This window comes from Brassica napus, chromosome C6 (genome assembly GCF_020379485.1).
Source record: "Brassica napus cultivar Da-Ae chromosome C6, Da-Ae, whole genome shotgun sequence".
In the NCBI taxonomy this organism is placed as follows: Eukaryota; Viridiplantae; Streptophyta; class Magnoliopsida; order Brassicales; family Brassicaceae; genus Brassica; species Brassica napus.
Genome location: NC_063449.1, coordinates 21,107,606 through 21,127,394, shown reverse-complemented (window position 1 = coordinate 21,127,394; position 19,789 = coordinate 21,107,606). Strand labels below are relative to the sequence as shown.

General features: G+C 36.8%; 2 protein-coding genes and 1 long non-coding RNA gene across 3 annotated transcripts; 2 read left to right on the top strand and 1 right to left on the bottom strand.

Moving 5' to 3' along the window:
- Positions 1 to 2,304: 2,304 nt before the first annotated feature.
- LOC106382471 lies at positions 2,305 to 4,923 on the bottom strand. The gene is made up of 3 exons (XR_001276895.3): positions 3,537 to 4,923; positions 3,158 to 3,465; positions 2,305 to 3,078 (listed from the first exon to the last, which is right to left on the bottom strand). It is a non-coding gene; the product is annotated as an uncharacterized LOC106382471 (long non-coding RNA).
- Positions 4,924 to 6,694: 1,771 nt separating this feature from the next.
- Positions 6,695 to 8,255, top strand: LOC106379969 (putative ribosomal RNA-processing protein 7 homolog B). Its single transcript, XM_013819809.3, has 5 exons — positions 6,695 to 6,940; positions 7,137 to 7,328; positions 7,439 to 7,536; positions 7,614 to 7,827; positions 7,938 to 8,255. The coding sequence occupies exons 2-5, from the start codon at positions 7,208 to 7,210 to the stop codon at positions 8,021 to 8,023; spliced, it is 519 nt and encodes a 172-aa protein (XP_013675263.1). The 5' UTR covers positions 6,695 to 6,940; positions 7,137 to 7,207; the 3' UTR covers positions 8,024 to 8,255.
- A 9,434-nt stretch (positions 8,256 to 17,689) lies between these two features.
- Positions 17,690 to 19,536, top strand: LOC106382470 (thylakoid membrane protein slr0575). Its single transcript, XM_013822495.3, has 9 exons — positions 17,690 to 18,038; positions 18,130 to 18,176; positions 18,270 to 18,372; positions 18,470 to 18,556; positions 18,723 to 18,806; positions 18,889 to 18,942; positions 19,027 to 19,107; positions 19,234 to 19,279; positions 19,375 to 19,536. Exons 1-9 carry the CDS (start codon positions 17,754 to 17,756, stop codon positions 19,446 to 19,448), a joined length of 861 nt encoding a protein of 286 aa, XP_013677949.2. The 5' UTR covers positions 17,690 to 17,753; the 3' UTR covers positions 19,449 to 19,536.
- Positions 19,537 to 19,789: the final 253 nt, after the last annotated feature.

Genomic DNA, 19,789 nt, shown 5'->3' with positions numbered 1-19,789 from the left:
ATGAAAACAAAAATCTGCGCGGGTCGAGATCTAGTGGAATTTTGTTTTTGGAAAATGCAGTATTATCCTCATATAATTACTATAAAATTAATTAAATAATTATTATCAAATTAGAACCAAAAAGAAAGTACATCCCTAGTTCTTCATACGCTATTTCTCTATTTTGTTTAGTTATCTCTTCCTTCAATTCGATGGTGATTTGCCCTCCTCTGAATCTTCTCATGTTTCTTATCCAGACATCCTCCTTTGTTTGTTGACGTCCTCCATTATTTCTCTGTTCTAGAGCTTCTTAATCTTCATCTTTGATATTTGGTCGTTTTTTCCCGGCTTGTGCTCTCTTCACTTAATTCTATTTCCTCTAAAACGTCTTCGCCTTCTCTTGATTTGACATCTTCGCCGTTGGTTTTCATTTTTCTTCTTCCTCAAAATTTAAATCGGTATGTGGAGTGATCTTGGTCAGATTCTTTTTCCTAAGAATCACTTGAAGGTGTATGAGGGTGAATTTTAGAGGTTAAGATACCTATTGGACGGGTGATGGTCTTCACAAAAGGGTGCGGATGTCCTTGTGGTGTTTAGATGGTTCAAAACCTGCGAGTGTACAGTTCAAAAAAAAAAAAACCTACGAGTGTAACCTTGTTTACTTAGGATTGAATGACACGTCTGGAAGATTCCCCTACCTTATGATCGTGTGTTTGTTCAAGAGAACAAAAGATAAGGTCTCAAAGAGAAAAAAAAACTCAAAGAATTCTATAATATACGGTTTTATTAGATTAATGGTTATATAAAAATGTGATTCTTACATAGGTTTTATATAGAAAGCATATAATAGGTAAAGAAAAACCTAACCAGCCCTTACAAAAGGTAAAAATGCACTTAGATAAATGAAAAATTGCCTAAATTGTTTGGAAAAGGAAATATGCACTTTCTCTCGCACGAATTGAATCCAAAGGTCCTAGCCATCAAGATCAAGAGAGAAAGAGAGCAATTTTTTATTTTTTTCAAGCCGATAGCCGGAAGCTTCTATAGCTCCGACCTCGGCTTGTTTTGCTACTTTTGTCTTTTATTTGTTTTACTTTCTATCACTTGATTTGTTTGATTGCCAATTTATTTTAAATCTGGCAAAAAAATTTATAATTTTCTTATATGTTTTTTCCAATGGATTTGGTAAAACAAAAACTTCGGTTCAATTGAACTGTTTAGAAATAGTTGTCTTGTCAATAGAGCAATATAAAGAGTTGTCTTGTCTCGGTGACTACTATTGGAGTATTAAAAAGAGAGTGGCAATCGTTCACAATTCAGTTTGAAACGTGCGTTTTTGGATTAATATGAAGATTATCTTCCTTGAGATTCAACTATTACAAAAGCAAATATGGAGCTTTTATATGAAAAATTTTTAGTCATTCACACGCAAGATAAATGTGTGTTAGTTTACTTTGGATCCTACTGGTGTATCCATTTTCTATATTTGTTTTGTTAATTTTCATTGTTTAGAATCTTTTGCCTATGAAGCTTAAAAATACAAGCGACAAAAAAAGAATTGATGTCTAAGGCTTCTCTAGGAAATTTTTTGGTGGCATTTGGTTGTGGCTCATAAAAGGAATCAACTGGTTTCTCCCTCTGGCTGAACTTTCCATTTTGCCTGGTCGATATTTTTATTTTTGGTCGAAAAGAATAATCTGGCCCATCTTTTTCTTGGACCTGATCCAAACAAACTTGCATTTTAACATTATCTTCCTTAGGCCCAGTTGGTCGACATAAGTAACCTCTTTGACCTGAAATCAGCCCATCTCCTCTTTGACCCAATTCTGGTTTCAGCTCCGATTCGCCCATTTGACCCGATCAAACAATCTCTTCCAGTTTAACCCTCGCTGCAAAAGTTCGCCAATGACCTCGATCTGATTGGTTGCTTGCGAGACTAAGAGAGCATTCTCCCTCACAATAAGCTCAAAGCGCATGCCGAGATCACAGCCTTCTTCGAGAGCGAACTTTAAACGCTTCTACAGCTCGGCTTCTCGATGGACAGCCACTATCCTAGTCTGATCCATGGAGTCCTGAACCTTTTCTACACATGCACAGAGAAGTGGAATTCAAAGTTTCAAGCTCTCTTATCCATCATTTCTTGTCCCTCAGTTCATCCTCTAGACTTCCATGTTTATCCACCAGGATAGAAATATCATTGACCTGCTCAAGTTTCAGAGTGGCTCGATTGAAGAAGCACTCTCCTCAATCTCAGAAACTCTCTCGAAGGCGATCTGAACCCGATCCTCGCAGTCCATTCAAAAGCGGTTTACCTAGCCCATATACTGGACTGAAAGAAAATCATATTCAACCTCGAATTTTAATATACGAAGACAAGTCAAGAGGCAAAAATCAACAAATCATTTGTTTGACTGATTCCTTCATTGATCTCATTCTCGGAGAACATCTCCTGAGATCATGATGACCCAACGCTAGGAAGGGGAATTTAACCAAGAAATTCAAAAGATATGGCATAATCCCTCGATTTGATCAGAAGTGGCTTCGTTACTATAGTTCTCTTTGACGAAACAACAAGGTCCCTACAAGGATCGGGAAACGAGTACTCCTCAGGTTCAGACTCGGAAGTCCGGATGAATAGGAGAGGCTCTTTGACCTCAAAGGATCAACCAAAGATTGCCGCCTTAAAGAAGCCCTCAGTTTCTCTTCCCAAAAAAACGTCAGGGATCAAAGGAGAAGGTAGCAATTGAGTGGGAGAAACTTCAGCCTCAGAGGTCTAGACGACCTCCCTACTGCTCGGAAAGCTTGGTGCCTAAGCCCTCCCCTATGTAGAGGATAGGGTAGCAACTCTACTCACCGCAGTGTTTGAATTTTTGCTTCTCACTTATCTCTTTTTGGAAACCTCAGCCAATCTATTGGCTACCCATGGATACCTTGCAGTAGGTCGAGAAGAAAGCACGAGAGAAAGAGAAAGATCGGTAGATGGAGCTGTCATAACTGACTCGATACAAGCTGGAGTAATGGTTTCCCAATTAGCTCTTGGATGGCCTTCAACTATTGGAAGAATGGTGTGAGCTGCATCCCATCGATCTTCTCTTTAGGCTTCGCATGATGCAGTTCACAAATAAAAACTGTTAGAAGATGGCAAAATATAAAAGAACGACTTAACGAAGTGATTTACCAGGATTTTCATTCCAATCACGCATGACGGTCTACGTTAAATCGTCAGAAATGGAATGTGCGTCAACCTTCACAAATAAGTAATTCTCTTCCCAGTCCTTCATCTTTCTGGGAGGAGTCCTAACAATATGAGGATTACCCGAGAGAGAGAGTACATGCCTCCTTTATTAGAAACCGAGTTAACTGGCCTCGGGAAGTTGTGGACACATAGTTTAACAAAGCTAACCAGCAAACACTAGGAGACCCACTACAGTTCGGATATCACCAACAAAGAGTTTGAAGATAACCATCTGGCATCTCTAACAATAGCTGACAAAAGATGGGGAAGAGTAAACCATAAGTGACATTCGTTCAAAATCGACTCGTAGATGGTAAAATACCTTGCTCTGCGAACCACGAACCATCAGAACTAGAGGGCATGAGAAATACAATTTTTGGAGGAATCCCTAGAGTTTCCTTCAAACCACGGACGGACTCCTCCGTGCTCGGAGAGTTATAAGCATATAACACATGATGGGAGATACTAACCAAAGTTTGCTCGCTGGAACCCCCAGTAGGAATCACAGCAGCGTTTCCTCTCTTAGAATTGACATTGGAGTCCGGCTCAAAAATGAACCCTAAACTACAATGTTCCTAGATCTCCTGCTAGCACATGCAGGGAAACGACGAGCAGTTGAAAGGTCACCATTGTTAGACGAACTATCAAGAATCAAAATCGAAAAGATCATCCAAAAATTAATCAAAAGGAGAGGCCATCGATTCCAGAGCAAAGAATTAAAAAAAAAAAATTTGAGAAACCAAGAAGGAAAAGGCAAAAAGTTAAATCTAAGTAGAACCTAGATAATATGAAGAACATAATACCTAATATAAAACAAAATTGTTGAAATATAAGAGAGAGAGAGAGAGAGAGGAAGGAAGATAAAGAGTTCACGCTTCAGAGCCCATAAACCGAAAGAAATGATTTAAACTCCGAAACGATTCGCTTTCCGATAAGAATATTTTGGCCACCACAGTTTTTATGTCAATCAAATCCAGCAATTAATTTGAGAAACCAAAATCTCGAACCAGTTTTTGAAACTTATAAACCATCGGTTTCAAATACACCACCAAAGTTGGAAATAACACTCGGTCCAGCTGATGACCTGAGACATGCCGGACTCCACGGGCCGACTAATCTTATGGTGGTTTGTCCATCGACGCTAGATAAATCCGGCTGGTCACAATAAGAATTAGATACCCATGTTGCATGGCCACGCACACAGATAAATCTAAATTTAGTATCTTTCGAACTTGTGGTGCTTAACACCTTTCCAAATCCGCTCAGCCACTCGATTTTGTTTGGAAACTTTCTAAATTTGTTTTAATAATTACTTAAATAAACATTTCTTTAAAATTTTCATCGACTTGGCGAAATAAAAAACGTAACCGTGCTTTTGAACTCTATTGGCAGCATTGCAACTCAAAATTGCAATCAGTTTCACATGATAAGAAATTGGAGTTTCAAATGATAAGAAAATGGAAAAAAGGAAACGACTTCGAAAATACCAAAGACTTTATTCAACAAGACAAATTATGTACCTTTGATTTTTCTTTTGGTTTAACTGTTGTTCTTAGCAGTGTCCGAGAAATTTAAAAGTTGGCGTGGGACAACCTGACGCCGAAATTGCCAGACATCAAACTCAAATTACCACTTGTAGCTGAATGGTCAAAGGAGACTAAAATATTATCTAATTCACATATTCTGGCTCCTAACCATTTTTACTTAAGTGTGTTGAAAACAAAATTAGCTTATAGTTATGTGGAGAATGTTAATGTATAATACTTTATCCAAATTATATAGCAATGAAGAAAAATGATAGCAAAACTGTAATTATAATTGTAATTGTAAAATCAGCGACTTCTTAAATTATCTAGCATGTTCGGCACTTTCTATATGGATTTTTTAGAAATTTATATATATATAGGTTATAGATACAAATACCCAGTTTTTACTTTAATTTCAAATTCATTTTATGTTACCCTTATTCTTACAATGAAAGGTCATTATATTATTCAAACAAAAAAATGATCTAGGAATATAGACAAAAATAGAACAACTAACAAAATAAAGTTTTTTTATGAAAATATCGAATAGTTATAGGTTTCTAACTAAAGAATCAGAAATTAATTTTGGTCTTTAGGTATGTAGGATATTTTAGAAGATCGAAAACTTTGTTGTAGCTCCACAATTTCCTTCAGCTCGGTTGTAATTTTTTGACCATAGATGTGGTTCTTTAATCATGGCGATTTGTCCATTCTAAAGTTCTGCCATGAAGAATGTCGTAACATATTTTTCATCGCCCAACTGTGGAAACCGAAATTTGTACTGTCAAATTTGTTAGCGGGAGAAAGAGTAGCTTTCTTTGAGGTCTGGATACTATGTGAGGACAAACTGGACAAACGACAAGTGGTTAAATAAATGCGGAAAATATAAAAAGGCAGCAAAACAAATTTAAAATAAAGTAGATCTTTATTTCGAACTTGCGTATGAGAATTCCAGAAACGAAAAAAGTATAGAAAGTTCGTATGGAAACGAGATTACAACGGAAATCAAATAACTTATACAATAAAACCTAACTAAGTTCGCTAGAAAAACCGCATAAGCATAAAACTTAACTAAGTTTGCTATCATAAATAAAATATTTTGCAAGTATCTAAGTTGCGTTGTCATAAAAAAATCAAACTATATCTTTTGATTAATTTAATATTTAAAATTATTAAATAATTTAAATTCAAATAAAAATATGTTAAAATTATAATTGGTTATATATATATTAGTTCGGACAAAAAGTGCGGACCATCGTCTAGTATTATTTATACTAAGAGCATCTCCAAGAAGAAATCTCATTTCGAGGGCGGAGAATACTCAAAATGAGGGTTTGAGAGTGAGTTGATCCAAAAAAGAACTTCAAATTTATCTTTAAAATTTTATGTAATTTGCATTTTTGTCTTTAACTTTAATATAAACTACTTATAATCACAAAACTATATAGAGATAAATAATATGTACACATTGAAAATATTAAACATAATATTTATAAATACAATTTATCAGAACCCAATATACATAAATAATAATATAAAACATACATTAATTCATAAAAATTGAAAATACAAACTACTCACTATTATTATTTCTATAGTGTTCTCATACAAAGTACTCATTAGTTTATATTAGTTTTAATTTTATTTTAACATATTTATGTATTTTAATGTACTAATAATACATATATAAAAATAAAATATTTGAATTCTTAAGTGAAATATAGTTATAAAGATTAAAGTAATAGAAAAATAAATATTAATAAAATTATATATAAGTTATAAAAGTAGAAAGACTTGAGTGAAAAGTAAATAGTGTTTGAATAGTAGATATAATCTCAAATTTGAGGTTTGAGGGCCTTTGGAGAATAAAAAAACTCAAAATTTGGAGGTTCGAGGGCCGCTCAGAGGTGCTCTAATTAAATACTTTGCCAATCAAAGCCAAAAGTTTTTTAGAAACAAAGAAGCCAAATACATGATAGTAAACCAACGGAGTTAACTAAAGACCGAGCCGAATCGATTGAATTGCATATTCCGGTTTACGAGGAATGCACACTAGCATCTTGTCCCAGCCTCTGTAATTGCTTCCGGTCGAAAACCTCACGAAACCCCCTAATTTACATCGCCTGTTAGTTTCAGATTGTCACGAGACACAGAAGAAGATGGGAAACTAGAAATCTGACGAAGAGTAATCTCCACGAAGGTAAAAATCGCGTCTGTTTCGTTTTCTCTTTATCTCGGTTCTGTAATTAGGATTCTGGGTTCTGTTCTTAGAGTTGGTTTAGGAACAAAAATTTTGGTACAAGGTGACACTTTTGGCTTTGATGGATTTATAAACAAAACTTGGCAGATTGTGTTCTGGTGTTGAGGTTAAGAGCATCTTTTGAATTTTCTTGCAGCTACTACCAGTGAGATACCAAATAGAAAGAAGGTTGAATTTAACAAGAAGTCTAAGAAATCAAAGAAGAAGATGAAGCTGGCCTCCACAAAAGAGAATATAAGTTGTTTAGTAAAGATGAACAAGGTTGAAGAAGAGGAAGATGTTTATGAAATATCTTCAGGTGATGAGGATTGCTCCAGAGGAATGAAAAGTATGCACCATTGTAAAAATATTATTAGCTTCATATGAGCAGATAAGCAGTCTTGACGGTTTTTCAAAACTCTTATACCATAGCTTGACAAGCCCTCTGTTAACCTGCAGAGTTGGTTACTAATTACTGTGAGAGTAGACCAGGCTTAGACGAGCTGCAAAAGAGAATCGATGACTTCATGACTGCGCATGAAGAACGCCTTGAGCAGGTCTCCAACATTTTGAATCATTCATGCTTTGATTGTCTAGTGGTTACAGCGTTTTATTTGTCATATGGACTGAGCAGGGGAAACAAGAAATAGAAGCTAAAGCTTCAGAAGGTGGCTGGACTGTGGTGGTGCATCACAAAGGAAGGAAAAAGACAACAGACGCCGAATCTGGAACAGCAGTTGGATCTGTTTCTCGGGCTGCTTTGGAAGATAAGTTAGCTAAGAAGAAACAGACTGAGATTGTCGGTCATCGTTTCTACCGTTTCCAAAGGCGAGATGCACAACGCAGTGGTAAGTCTTGGCTTTTTTCTGTATCCAAAAAACATGAGTTTTATTTTTCTTTGTATATGCTCTGATTCTGATGGTTGTTTCTCGGTTTGTGTTGTCTTATTGGTTGATAGAACTCTTGGCGCTTCAAAGTAAGTTCGAGGAAGACAAGAAGAGGATACAACAACTTGGAGCTGCTCGAAAGTTTAAGCCTTACTAAGAAACAAACAGATCCCACATGAAACACCATGGGATTTTATGAATATCACTAATGTGTTTTATGATCAGTTTTGTGTAATTGACTATTTCAGGAGCTTTGGTAGATCATTCTCTGGCCGATAAAACAAAAGAAAGTATTTTTGCCATTGACTTTAACCTGGAGAGCTCTCTTGTGTAACCTGATATCAGCACTGCATAAAGCGAACTTGTATGATCTATGTTAGATTTCTCGATGGTGAACGTGCTATACCATATATTTTTTGAGGACTTCTCCAAAGGGCAATCGGCCGGCCTTGAGGACTTATTTTAACGTGTTACTAAGTTAGAACTCGAACGTCTTTGGATTCAATTGAGACACTAGTGGCCGATCTTGAGAGAAAATAAAATTTGAGTCTATATTTTGAAATAAGATGATCTTATAATTAATGGTGAGAACGACTAAAAATGTTGTTGCTGGTGAGAACGAAGTAGTGCTTGATTTAAAACAAAAATCCTTTGAAGACCAACACTCCATATTTTAGTTCATATGGAATGTTAACCTTTACGGATTCCCTTTAAAATCGAGCACTAATTCGTTTTCCGCAGCAACATTATATGATGTTAGGAAAACAAGCAGGAAATAGATCATCATCAGTTTTGACCAAAAAAAAAAAAAAAAAAAAATGACTGCGCCTGTGTTTCATGTTTGATGTTTTTTCTAATATCATTTTTTGCTTTGTATTGTTGTGTTAGGTTGCTTTAAGGCTGTTGACAAAAAAAGGTTGCTTTAGTGCTAAAATTTGCTAGGGTATTTATAGGGAGACTAGGGACAATCAGGACCGGTCATGGGCAAAGTCTAACGAAACATTGGCCTCAGGCCCCCAAAAATTTTGGAAAAAATTACATAAAAAAAGCCTCTAAAATTATTTTTTAGGCTCCCGAATTTACCAAAAAAAAAATTTTAGCTGAAATTTTTTAAAAACCGACTACAACCCCCTAAATCTGAGGACCGGCCCTGGAGACAATTTCTCTTTTTAGTTTTCCTTCCTAGTGAACATGTTTGAACGTGCTTGAGTACAAGTTCTTCAGATATAATTAAGCACCGCTGGAGATTATCAGGGAAATATTCATCGTGAACGTCATTGACAAATAATGACGGTGGACCTACGAAACTTCTAAATTGTTAAAAATAGAAATGTTCCTCCGTGTTTCCAAGTCGACCGGATTTCAAAATTAAACTAATTTTATGTTGGATATTTAAGTGAATTTTTGCAACCATTGAACTGAAACATTGCAATTGTGATTGTAACTATTAGTGATAAACCGTTGTAAAACTGTTAGTGATAAATCATTGCAACCGTTGGTGATTAAAGTTTTTGGTGATGAACCTTGTGACTTTTGATTAGCCATTGCAAATGTTGATGTTAATAATTAATTTTCTTTGTTAACCATTGCAACTGTTGGCGCTAACTATTGCAATTGTTGGGACTAACTATTGGAACCTTTAATACTCTATATAAAGAGTTGAAGGCATTGGGAAATCACAATTTGAATCAAAAGAAAATCAGAAACTAGTTAGTAGTTAGAGAGAAAAATTCATTGTTCAAAGATCATCAAAAATCTTTGAAGATACACATATAAACATTAAAGTTGCTATGATTCGAAAAAAAACATTAAAGTTCTATTTGTTATTCTTGTATCTTAGCCTAGAACAAGAATGATAATTTGATTTTCTTATCTTACAAATGGATTTCGTGTAACCCAAAGTTTGGAATAAAGTTGAAATAATCTTCAAGACATTGTGCGTGATTCAGTCATTATCCAAGTTTATAGTTCACACCCATTCGGGTTAAACCCACTTAACCAACAATTTTAAAGAGTATTTTCTTGTGAACTATGATTTTTGTATTAGTGCGAGAGACTACATCAAAGTTAAAAAAAAAGTATGAGAGTGTAGAATTTTGAAGATGGCGAAAGAAGATAAACTTAAATAAGAGAATGACGATCACATACATCATGAGTATATTCTCAAAGGTATGTTAATTTCATTTTAAAAATATTATTAAAGATGATCGAACACGACATCCCCGAAAGGGTGAGAATGGATCGTCACCCCAGGGGTACGAACGGTTTGTTACCCAATGGTGCGAAAGGGTCGTCATCCAAAGGGTGCAAATGTGTTATGACCAAAGAAGTACGAATGTTTCATGTCTGAAGGGGTGAAAATGTGTCGTGCTCGAAGAGGTGAAAATGTGTAGTGACCGAAGGGGTGCGAACATGTCATGTCTGAAGAGGTACGAACGTGTCGTATCCGAAGGGGTGCGAATTTGCCGTGTCCGAAGGGGTGCGAAGGTATCATGTCTGAAAGGGTGCCAACGTATCGTAACCGAAGGGGTGCCAACGTGTTATCACCAAAGGGTGTGAGAATGTAGTGTTACCAAAGAGTTATGAACATAACATCACCGAAAGGGTGCAAATGTAACATTACTGAAATGGTGTAAATGTAAAATTACTGAGATGGCGCAAACATAATGTAACCGAATGGTGCATGCGTGATATCACTGAAAATGTATAAGTTGAAGAAGTTATTGTATGTGCTAAAGATAACACTTAGGTAGTGACATCAAATGTTTGATGATTTTTTTCTTATCAAGTGGTTTAAGTTACACCAGTAGGACAAGTGTTCACATAGCAAGTAGAATTTACAAAAGCATTATTGTCATCAAATTTTGCAATGAAATACATAGGGGAAGTGGATGTGATTCTCGAAATTTGAATCAAAAATGCAAGTAAAGAGCCTTGACACAATCTCATTACATTGAAAAAGTTCTTAGGAAGTTCAGTTGTGAGATTCTTCTCCAATAAACACTCCCATGGATGCAAGTGCATATCACTTAAGAAACAACTTGACATTTATAATGATAATGAACTAGAAGATGAAATGCTTGCTGATTTAAAATATTTTGGAGATTTATCGCATGTGATTGTAGAAGCCAAGAAACATTTTTCTTAAACTTTGATTTATAAGCTTTTGAAGTTATCTTTGAATTTACATGTTTATACTGTAGACGTCGAGACGTTTTTTCATAAATGAAGATTGTCAAGACGGTATATGAAATCACATCATGCATCAGTAATTGTTTTATTTGTTTTATCGAAAAAATATATTCAAAGATGTAACCAAAAAATTCGAGTGATTTTCAAGTACATTTATAGATTTTTCAGTCCATATATTAAAATAAAATAAGGTTTGAACTGAAAATCCAAAAAAAAAATCTACAACCCGAACCCATAACAGTATGCCTACGAATTGTCTTGAGTCGAGAAGTAGGAGTCCATAATCCATATTCCTTTATTTATTATTATGTTATAAATCATTAAGTGGATGGCTCATAACCAATGATCAAGACAAGACCCAAACCGTGGCCAAAAGAGGAGAGAGAGAGAGACGGTCGTCCGAGGAGAAAGAGACGGTTGGTTTAGACCGTCTTAGACTTAGGACGTTTTCCTTTTCTGTTTTAGATCTTTTCCTATTTCATGTTGTATTAGGTTTTGGATAATTTCTTTTTTCCTATACTTTGTAATCCTTATATAATGAACCTCTATTGTTCATTAATAATACACAAAAATATTCAGTCTCTAAACTCTAATTACAACGCGTTATCAGCACGATAGACTCCAAAACCCTGAGACAAAGCCTAGCCTAAAATCCGTCACATATAAACCCTAATCCAGGCGCAACTTAAGATCGATCTATCTCTCAAACCCGGAGGAACCAGACGACGGGCCACATATCAAATTGAAGCACTTGACGAGGCGAATCCATCAACGAAAACCATTCATCGATCCGATCTCAGACGCGCCCACACTCGCAGAAACAATACACGGCGCCGTTTTGGTCTTTTGGAAATCCTAATTCCGGAAAAACCCCAAATTGTTCTTGCTTGCGTTCCAGCTTACAAACACCCGATCAGCTCCAGCTCTAAGGTGTTCCTGATCCTAGACGACCTCAGTTTCCAGTTCACATCACAGCCAGCTTGAGTTCCCAATCAACCCGCTCGCAAACTCAAGAAGAAGACGCGTTCGACGTCCTCAGCGCACATCAGCAATCAGACGCCAAACCATCCGATCCCGATCAGACGCGTCTCGCCTCAGCACGCGACCGTTCCTGCTCATCCCATCTCGTGTTCATTCGAGGTTCTCTTGGTGGTCCGGGTTCTACAATCTGTAAAACAAAGGTAATCCTAAATTCTGAGAACATGAATCGAACATGATTGTTTGTAAAGATTGAAACCCTAAAAACTAATATCTAAGATGAAAGCCTTAAGACAAATAGATCAAACCCTAAACGAGTAAATCAGAGCTCGAATAAGTCCGGTCCCCTAAACCATAATTCGAGATTGATCCATTGATCAATTAAAATCAAAGTCTTAATGATTTTGAATCTCAAATCAAACTCCCTTGATCAAAGATCAAAGTTTTCGAAATCCCCTGAAACCCTAATTTGGAAAAACGATTTTAAAATTGTTTGATTTGAAATTTGATTGTTTGTTTGATCACCTAAAGATATTGATAGGATTGTTTAAACTCGAATTTGTATTGCTTGACATGTTTAAACTAAAAATCCTAATTAAACTTGATAAAGATCTTGATTATATCATCTCATGGCCGTGTGGCCTTATTGCTTTCATAATCGAATTTGATCATACCTGATTGATTTCAATTGAACCTAGATATTACTCTAAGGATGGCATTGAATTGAACTAAATAGCCGTGTGGCTCCTACTTGGCCGTAAGGCATATACCTTGGCCGTGAGGCATTGTTTGAAAGTTTAAATGTTTAAAACTCTAAATCTCGTTTTAAATCCTTAAGGCCTTGAAACCCTTAATCTTGATTGATATTCCTAAAGGCCTTGAAACCTTAAATCTCTCATTATTTAAAAGATTGAAAGATTGATTTAAAAAATTTACATATTGAATGAGAGTTAGGTTGCTAGATTATTTAATTCTAAAACTTAATAGATATACAACTAAGAAATAGAATTGAATCTATATCCTGTCTAGTATATGGCCGTGTGGCCTAATGCATTGCTCACACTTGCGGCCTTGTGCCCTTGATTGATTAAAAGCCGTGTGGCTTAGTGAATATCAAAGTGACCGTGTGGTTTAGTAGCCGAATGGTTATATAAACCGGATTGCATTATGATCCGATCCTTAAGATCGTTGTATCACATAATAGTCGTGAGGTACAAACATCACAATGCAAAGCCATATGGCCTAAGCATTATATTGCAAAGCTGTGTAGCCTAAAGTATTATAGATAAGACTTATGAAATCATGTGCACTGATCATTTAAATTAGTTGTAAGAATTCTTAATCATGAATTGATTGATGATTTCAGATGCCGAGATTTAATCCCATGGATTATGTCATTCTAAATCTCTCTGGAGATATTTATCTAGAATGGGCAATGAACACTTCAGTTACCCTGAAATCAAGAGGACTCGTAAGGAGTATCATTCAGGGTGATTATGTAACTAGAAGTGAAAAGTTAAGAGCCATTACAATAATGTGCCATCATCTCACTAAGGAACTGAGAAATCAGTATCTACATATTGAGAATCCTCGTGACTTTTGGACAGAATTAAAGTCCAGATACACTATGGTATTATTACCAAAGGTCAAACATGAATGGATGAGTCTCAGATTCCAAGACTTTGAGACAGTGGCCGAGTTTCATTTTGCCTTGTCCAGGGTCGTGTACCAACTGAGATTATGTGGAGAAGAGGTAACAAATAATGATTGTCTATTCAAGACATACTCCACATTCCATCCAGAAGATTTGTTGTCAAAACATATCTACATAGAAAGAGGTTCTACCACTTACAATGACCTGATCTCTTGCCTAACGGTGATTGAGAATGACAAGGTACTAAAGAAAAACAGTGAGATGAAATATCCTGAGGAAATGGATCAAGATGAATCCAAGGCAGCCGTGTCCAATGCATTAGATGGACATGCCGACTTATCTATTTGACTAAAGAAAGATCTTGACATGATAATTTTTATTAAGTCTTTGATTTGTGTTTTGCTTTAACCTAATTAGGCATTCACGTTTTTATATATAAATAAAAGTTTGTTTTGACTTCATTATGTCTTGTCTGATCTTACTTGAACATATAAATGATTTTAAAGAGTTGCCTAAAGGGCATAAAAACAAGTAAGAAATCATGAAAGGGTATAGTAAGCATAGTAAAGAAACTATGGCTAAGGCATTGCCTTAAAAGGCATTATACACACCCAAAAGAACATGTGACCCATTGAGTTATGATAATATGGTTTCTAAATAGAAACAATGGGCAAACAAAAGGAAACAAGTTCCTTCAGATTTTGAAAGAAAATCGCCTAAGACCTTATAAGAAAGTGGTCGAGACTATACCTAATGATCTCTACTGATTTAAACTATGCTATAAGATCAGTATGATGAGAGGCAAGAACCGTGGTGACCATATTGAGATACACCACGAAATTTTACACTATATGGCATGATAGGATTAGCCATCCTAAAAGTCTAAACTTGATGCAAAGATTTAAAAGGCACAGAGTTATCCCGTAAAAGATCTCACGTTGTGAAACATGTACACAAAGGGAAACTCATTAGGCTTAATTGTCACAAACACCACGAGCTTATAATATGGTCATGAGGGGGAGAGGATAAACCCATGATCAATACTACAAGTTCGTGTACCACTATGGTCTAAACACCATGTTATAAATGGCTCGGCCATAAAAGGCCATTCCTCGGCCGTAGAGGCCATTTTTTAAAACGGCCAAACCATAAGGCCATTACTCGGCTAAAGAAACCATGTTATGAACAGGTCGGCCGCAAGGGCCATAACCGGCCAGAGAGGCCATTACCATAAAAGGTTCGGCCAAGGAATGCAATAATCTATAAGACTAAGATTCTAAAGTCTATAAGCTTGGAACATTATGAATTTACATGTATAGAATTGTCATATGCATCAGGCCATATAAGTGAGCATAGATATTCCCATCCCAGATTGAATACGGGTCATAAAACCAGACATTCACCATCTTAAGAGATTTTGAATAAACCACCACATACATATATGTGTCGTCTAAAGATGGAACCTCAGAAGAGGATTGAGAATATATGTTGGATAGGAGTATTACTTTCTCCCACGATTTATAAAGAAAACTTGAGCCAAACATGGGTGATCATATTGTGGCCAAGTACACGGATTGCATCCGTCTATCCAAACAAAAAGGGAGAAAGATTATAAGCTGGATAAAGAATGATAAGAATGGTTTGAAACCATCATTGTCTTGGCAGAAGATCCTCGGACTATACATTATGATTTAAGACGTCCAAAGAAAGATTATACAAAGCTATCCAATTGAGAAGCTAATCGAAATGTCAGACACTGACCCGAGAAATGACTAACCAGCTTAGCACCAAATGAATGTCCTAGAAGAGACATAATCAAGTTGCTATAGAGTCTATACAAGATAGACCAAGTGTTCCATAAAGATAAAGGGATCTCGGATAGAAAGGAATGGTGCATGGAATGATAGATCCGAGATCATACTAGAAACCAAACAGACATTGAGAAAAGGCTATGCAGCTACACATCTAAGGTACCAAACCATGTAGTCTTGGGACGCCAAGCTACTAGGTAATAAAGGTCCTGGATAATAAGATCTCAAATCTATAGATCATGTCTGGAATATAATGGAACCACATGAAAGTGTCGACACACACACACAATTGTATAAAGATACATAAAGTTATAGCACTTGAACATAAAGAGATAAGCGAGGATCATGAACCCACAAAATAGTACTCATACAATCATAGAAGATCATAGAGATTAGAAAAGATAAAACGTGGAGGTTCAAAGTATCTAAAAGAAAGATGAGCGTATTGGCCATATACATATACAGAAACGTCATCTGATCAACCAGTGAAATAGATGGATCTTGTGAGGTAATGAAACCGTGAGAGAAGACACATAATCACGAGGTCTAGAGTGTTCATGTCTTCCTACTTAACAGCATTAGATTATAGCTTGTTACACAAGGTACTCACAGAGATCAAAGGAACAGATTATAAGGAGATAAACTCCTATGTGGTGGTTGCTGCTACAGAATTTTCGAAATTGAAAATGGTCTGGTCATAAGAAAGAAATTGGATACAAATGATGTAGTAAGCAGCATATGGATCACTGGATAAATTGAAAGAACAGCTTTTGTTCCTAAGCTGATTCATGGACTGAAAAGCAACTGCCTATAGTATGTAAAATAAAGTGATCACGCATGATCTTGGAGGTGTATAAAAGACAATCCAATACAGTCCATATATTTGAAATTCCTTGTGATTATACTAAACCTAAAAGAGGCATAAAATAAATCTATATGGGTGCCCGGCTAAAGGCGTCCGACCCCCTGGCTAAAGGCGTCCAACACTCCGACTAAAAACGTCCGGCCCATCGGCTAAAAGGCATCCGGTCTTTATCCCTTGATCACGGATTAGTAGATCAACCATCAGGTTGCAATCCGACATCAGATCCCCTAAGTAAGGATCCGGCATAGCAGAACGGTCTGCTGCCGTATAAACTCCACAAGGCAAGTAGTGGACACATATAGACGAGGTCTATGACCCGGTCATGATTCGGCCAGGTTGATACATGGTCGATGGTAACCATAAATCGCCAAAGTAAAGAGCAGTTGATAGTAGACGATCACGTATAGACTATGGACATATGCAAACACGATTTGCAAAGACCAAATAGTGATCTCCGAGGACAATATGGTTCATATTGTTTAGCACACATGCCTTACCGGGACACTCAATGTCAAAGGACATGAGAAACGACCTAAGAAGTCAAAATGGTCTAATTACGGTTCAGTAATGAAACTGGCCGATTACTCCCATCCTATACATAAAGGAAATATCACGCACCAAGATGCGTAGAATGTAGAACCTACAGTGAGGTTCACATCAGGGGGAGTAGTGCGTGTTGTACTCTTTTTTCTTCATCATGGTTTTGTCCCACTGGGTTTTCCTGATAAGGTTATAATGAGGCAACATGAAGCGTACTACGAATCCTGTATGGTTATGACATCCAAGGGGGAGTGTTATAAATCATTAAGTGGATGGCCCATAACCAATGACCAAGACAAGGCCCAAGCCGTGGCCAAAGGAGGAGAGAGAGAGACGGTCGTCCGAGGAGAGAGAGACGGTCGGTTTAGACCGTCTTAGACTTAGGACGTTTTCCTTTTCTGTTTTAGATCTTTTCCTATTTCATGTTGTATTAGGTTTTGGATAATTTTTTTTTTCCTATACTTTGTAATCTTTATATAAGGAACCTCTATTGTTCATTAATAATACACAGAAATATTCAGTTTCTAAACTCTAATTACAACATATTTTTTTTTTTTAAACACCCACATATTCTCCATAGTGAAGAAACCGAACTAAAACAGCCGGATTGTTTTGAATGGATTGACCTGGTTTTCGTGAACCAGCACCAGAATTATGAAACGCTTAAACCAGAATTTTGGCGGCCAGTTCGTTTGGTTTAGTGAAAACCGGTTACAAAGAACGGTTGACGAAAAGCTTGGCCGGTTTGTGTAAACCGAAATCAGAATGGAGAGAAATCGTGGTTATTGCCTCAGCCTCACATTACTCTCTTCCCACAGGTACACAGAGAGAGAGAGAGAGAGGAGAAATGGGATCCATATCGGCAGCTTCGGGAACCAGCGTCTTACCCTTCCATCTCCGTCGCCAAAACAACCGGCGATCAGGTCTCTACGACCGTCGCCACGAGAATCTACCCGTGGTTTCACAAACGAAACAGCAGAGATGGTTCTACGTCCCGGAGACGAAGCTGAAACGAGAGACTCTGAGGCTCGGTTTCGTGGCAAGAGCTGCTGACTCCACGAGCTCGTCTCCTTCCGTGGCTTCCTCCGGTGACAAAACTTTGATCCCTGATGATGAATTCACTCTAGCCAAGGTTTTGTTGTCGACCCCGCCCTTTTTAACCAAAAAAAAAAAAAAAACAAGATTCTCATGAAACTTCGATATATGATTACATGTTCGTGCAGATTTCATTTGGTGTTATTGGGCTAGGTCTCGGGGTCTCCCTCCTCTCGTGAGAGTTTCTTTCTTTCTTTGCTTGCTTACTTGCTGCTATAGTGAAGTGTGTGTGTGTGTTTTAATTGTGGATTGTGTTATAATCTTGCAGGTACGGTTTCGGGGCATACTTTAACATCCTTCCTGGATCTGAGTGGTCTGCTATTATGCTAACTTATGGATTTCCTCTTGCTATTATTGGTATGGCACTCAAGGTATATGCCATCTCTTCTCTACTGTAACTTTGCCGAGGTATTGGAATTACACTTATGTGTTAAGAGTTGTTCATTTCTTTCTTTGGTTCTTTTGCAGTACGCAGAACTCAAACCAGTTCCTTGCTTGAGTTACGCAGATGCGGTGAAGCTTAGGGAGAGCTCTGCTACTCCTATTTTAACCCAGGTACTTTGTACTTCTGATTATTCTTTTACATAAATTCTACAACTGAACTGACGTGATCTCGACATTTAAAATCTAGATTAGTCAGTTTCCCTTTTGCCTGTTAGGCTAAAAAATAATTAGTTTCCCCAGCGGATGTGGTCTTGAAGAGTCTTTTGCTTTTTATCAGGTTAGAAATGATGTGACGAGATACCGTTATGGAGATGAACAACATTTGGAAGAAGCACTGAAACGGATCTTTCAGTATGGACTGGTACTAAGCTTATTTTATACTGAAACACAAACACACACACTTTTCTACATCCGCGCTTTAACCGCTCTCTTTCGATTATTAGGGCGGAGGAATCCCAAGACGTAGTGCACCTATCTTAACGATGATAAAGGAAGAGGTGTATTTCTCGTTTGCTTACTTGCATTTGACATGGACATTTGACCGACCCATGAAACTTAACTTACCAGGATCATCTTTTCAGGTCCTCGCCGATGGTCGTTACTGCCTGGTCCTTGTATTTGAGGCCAAAGCTCTCAAGTTGTCAGATTTCGAACAAAGACAGGTCAGAGTCAAGACTGAACACATAGGGAACATATATCGTAGTTATCTTTTGTTTTCATCAAATGTAGTCTCCAAAAAGTACAAGAACATAAAATTAGTTGAAAACATCCTGATTTTTTTTTCATAGGCGAAATTCACTTCCTTCTTTGGACCAAACATCACTGCAGAAGTTGGTAAGTAGTAGTGGTAGTCGTTCATCAATACGCTCTCAGGTCTTAAATTGAATTTCTGAATCTTTAATAATTGTCTTAATGTTTTCGTTTCGAAGGTAAAGGAGAAAGTGAGAATCTCTATGAAGTAAGACTGATTTCTAACGTCTCTGCATCTTCTGCGACCTCTTGAATATGAACAAAGCATATAAGATCACTTGGCTCTTGTATATCAACTTTGTATAATCATCATATGTATAAAAAGTTCAGATATCTCTCTTTTTGTCTACGTGTGTATTATGTCAATCTTTATGATTAGTCCAGCATCGGGCCAGTCCTCATAACCAATGTAGAACCTAAGGATCAGAGTTTACACTGACACGATAATTATAACCTTAGTGGACTTGGGATCTACCAGTGTCACATTTGAAGCGGAGAAATGAAACAGCAATCCATATACCTATCATCTTACATTCAATTGAAGTTACTGTCACCATTTACTAAATCTTTTTCGTTGGTGTGTTATCTGAATCT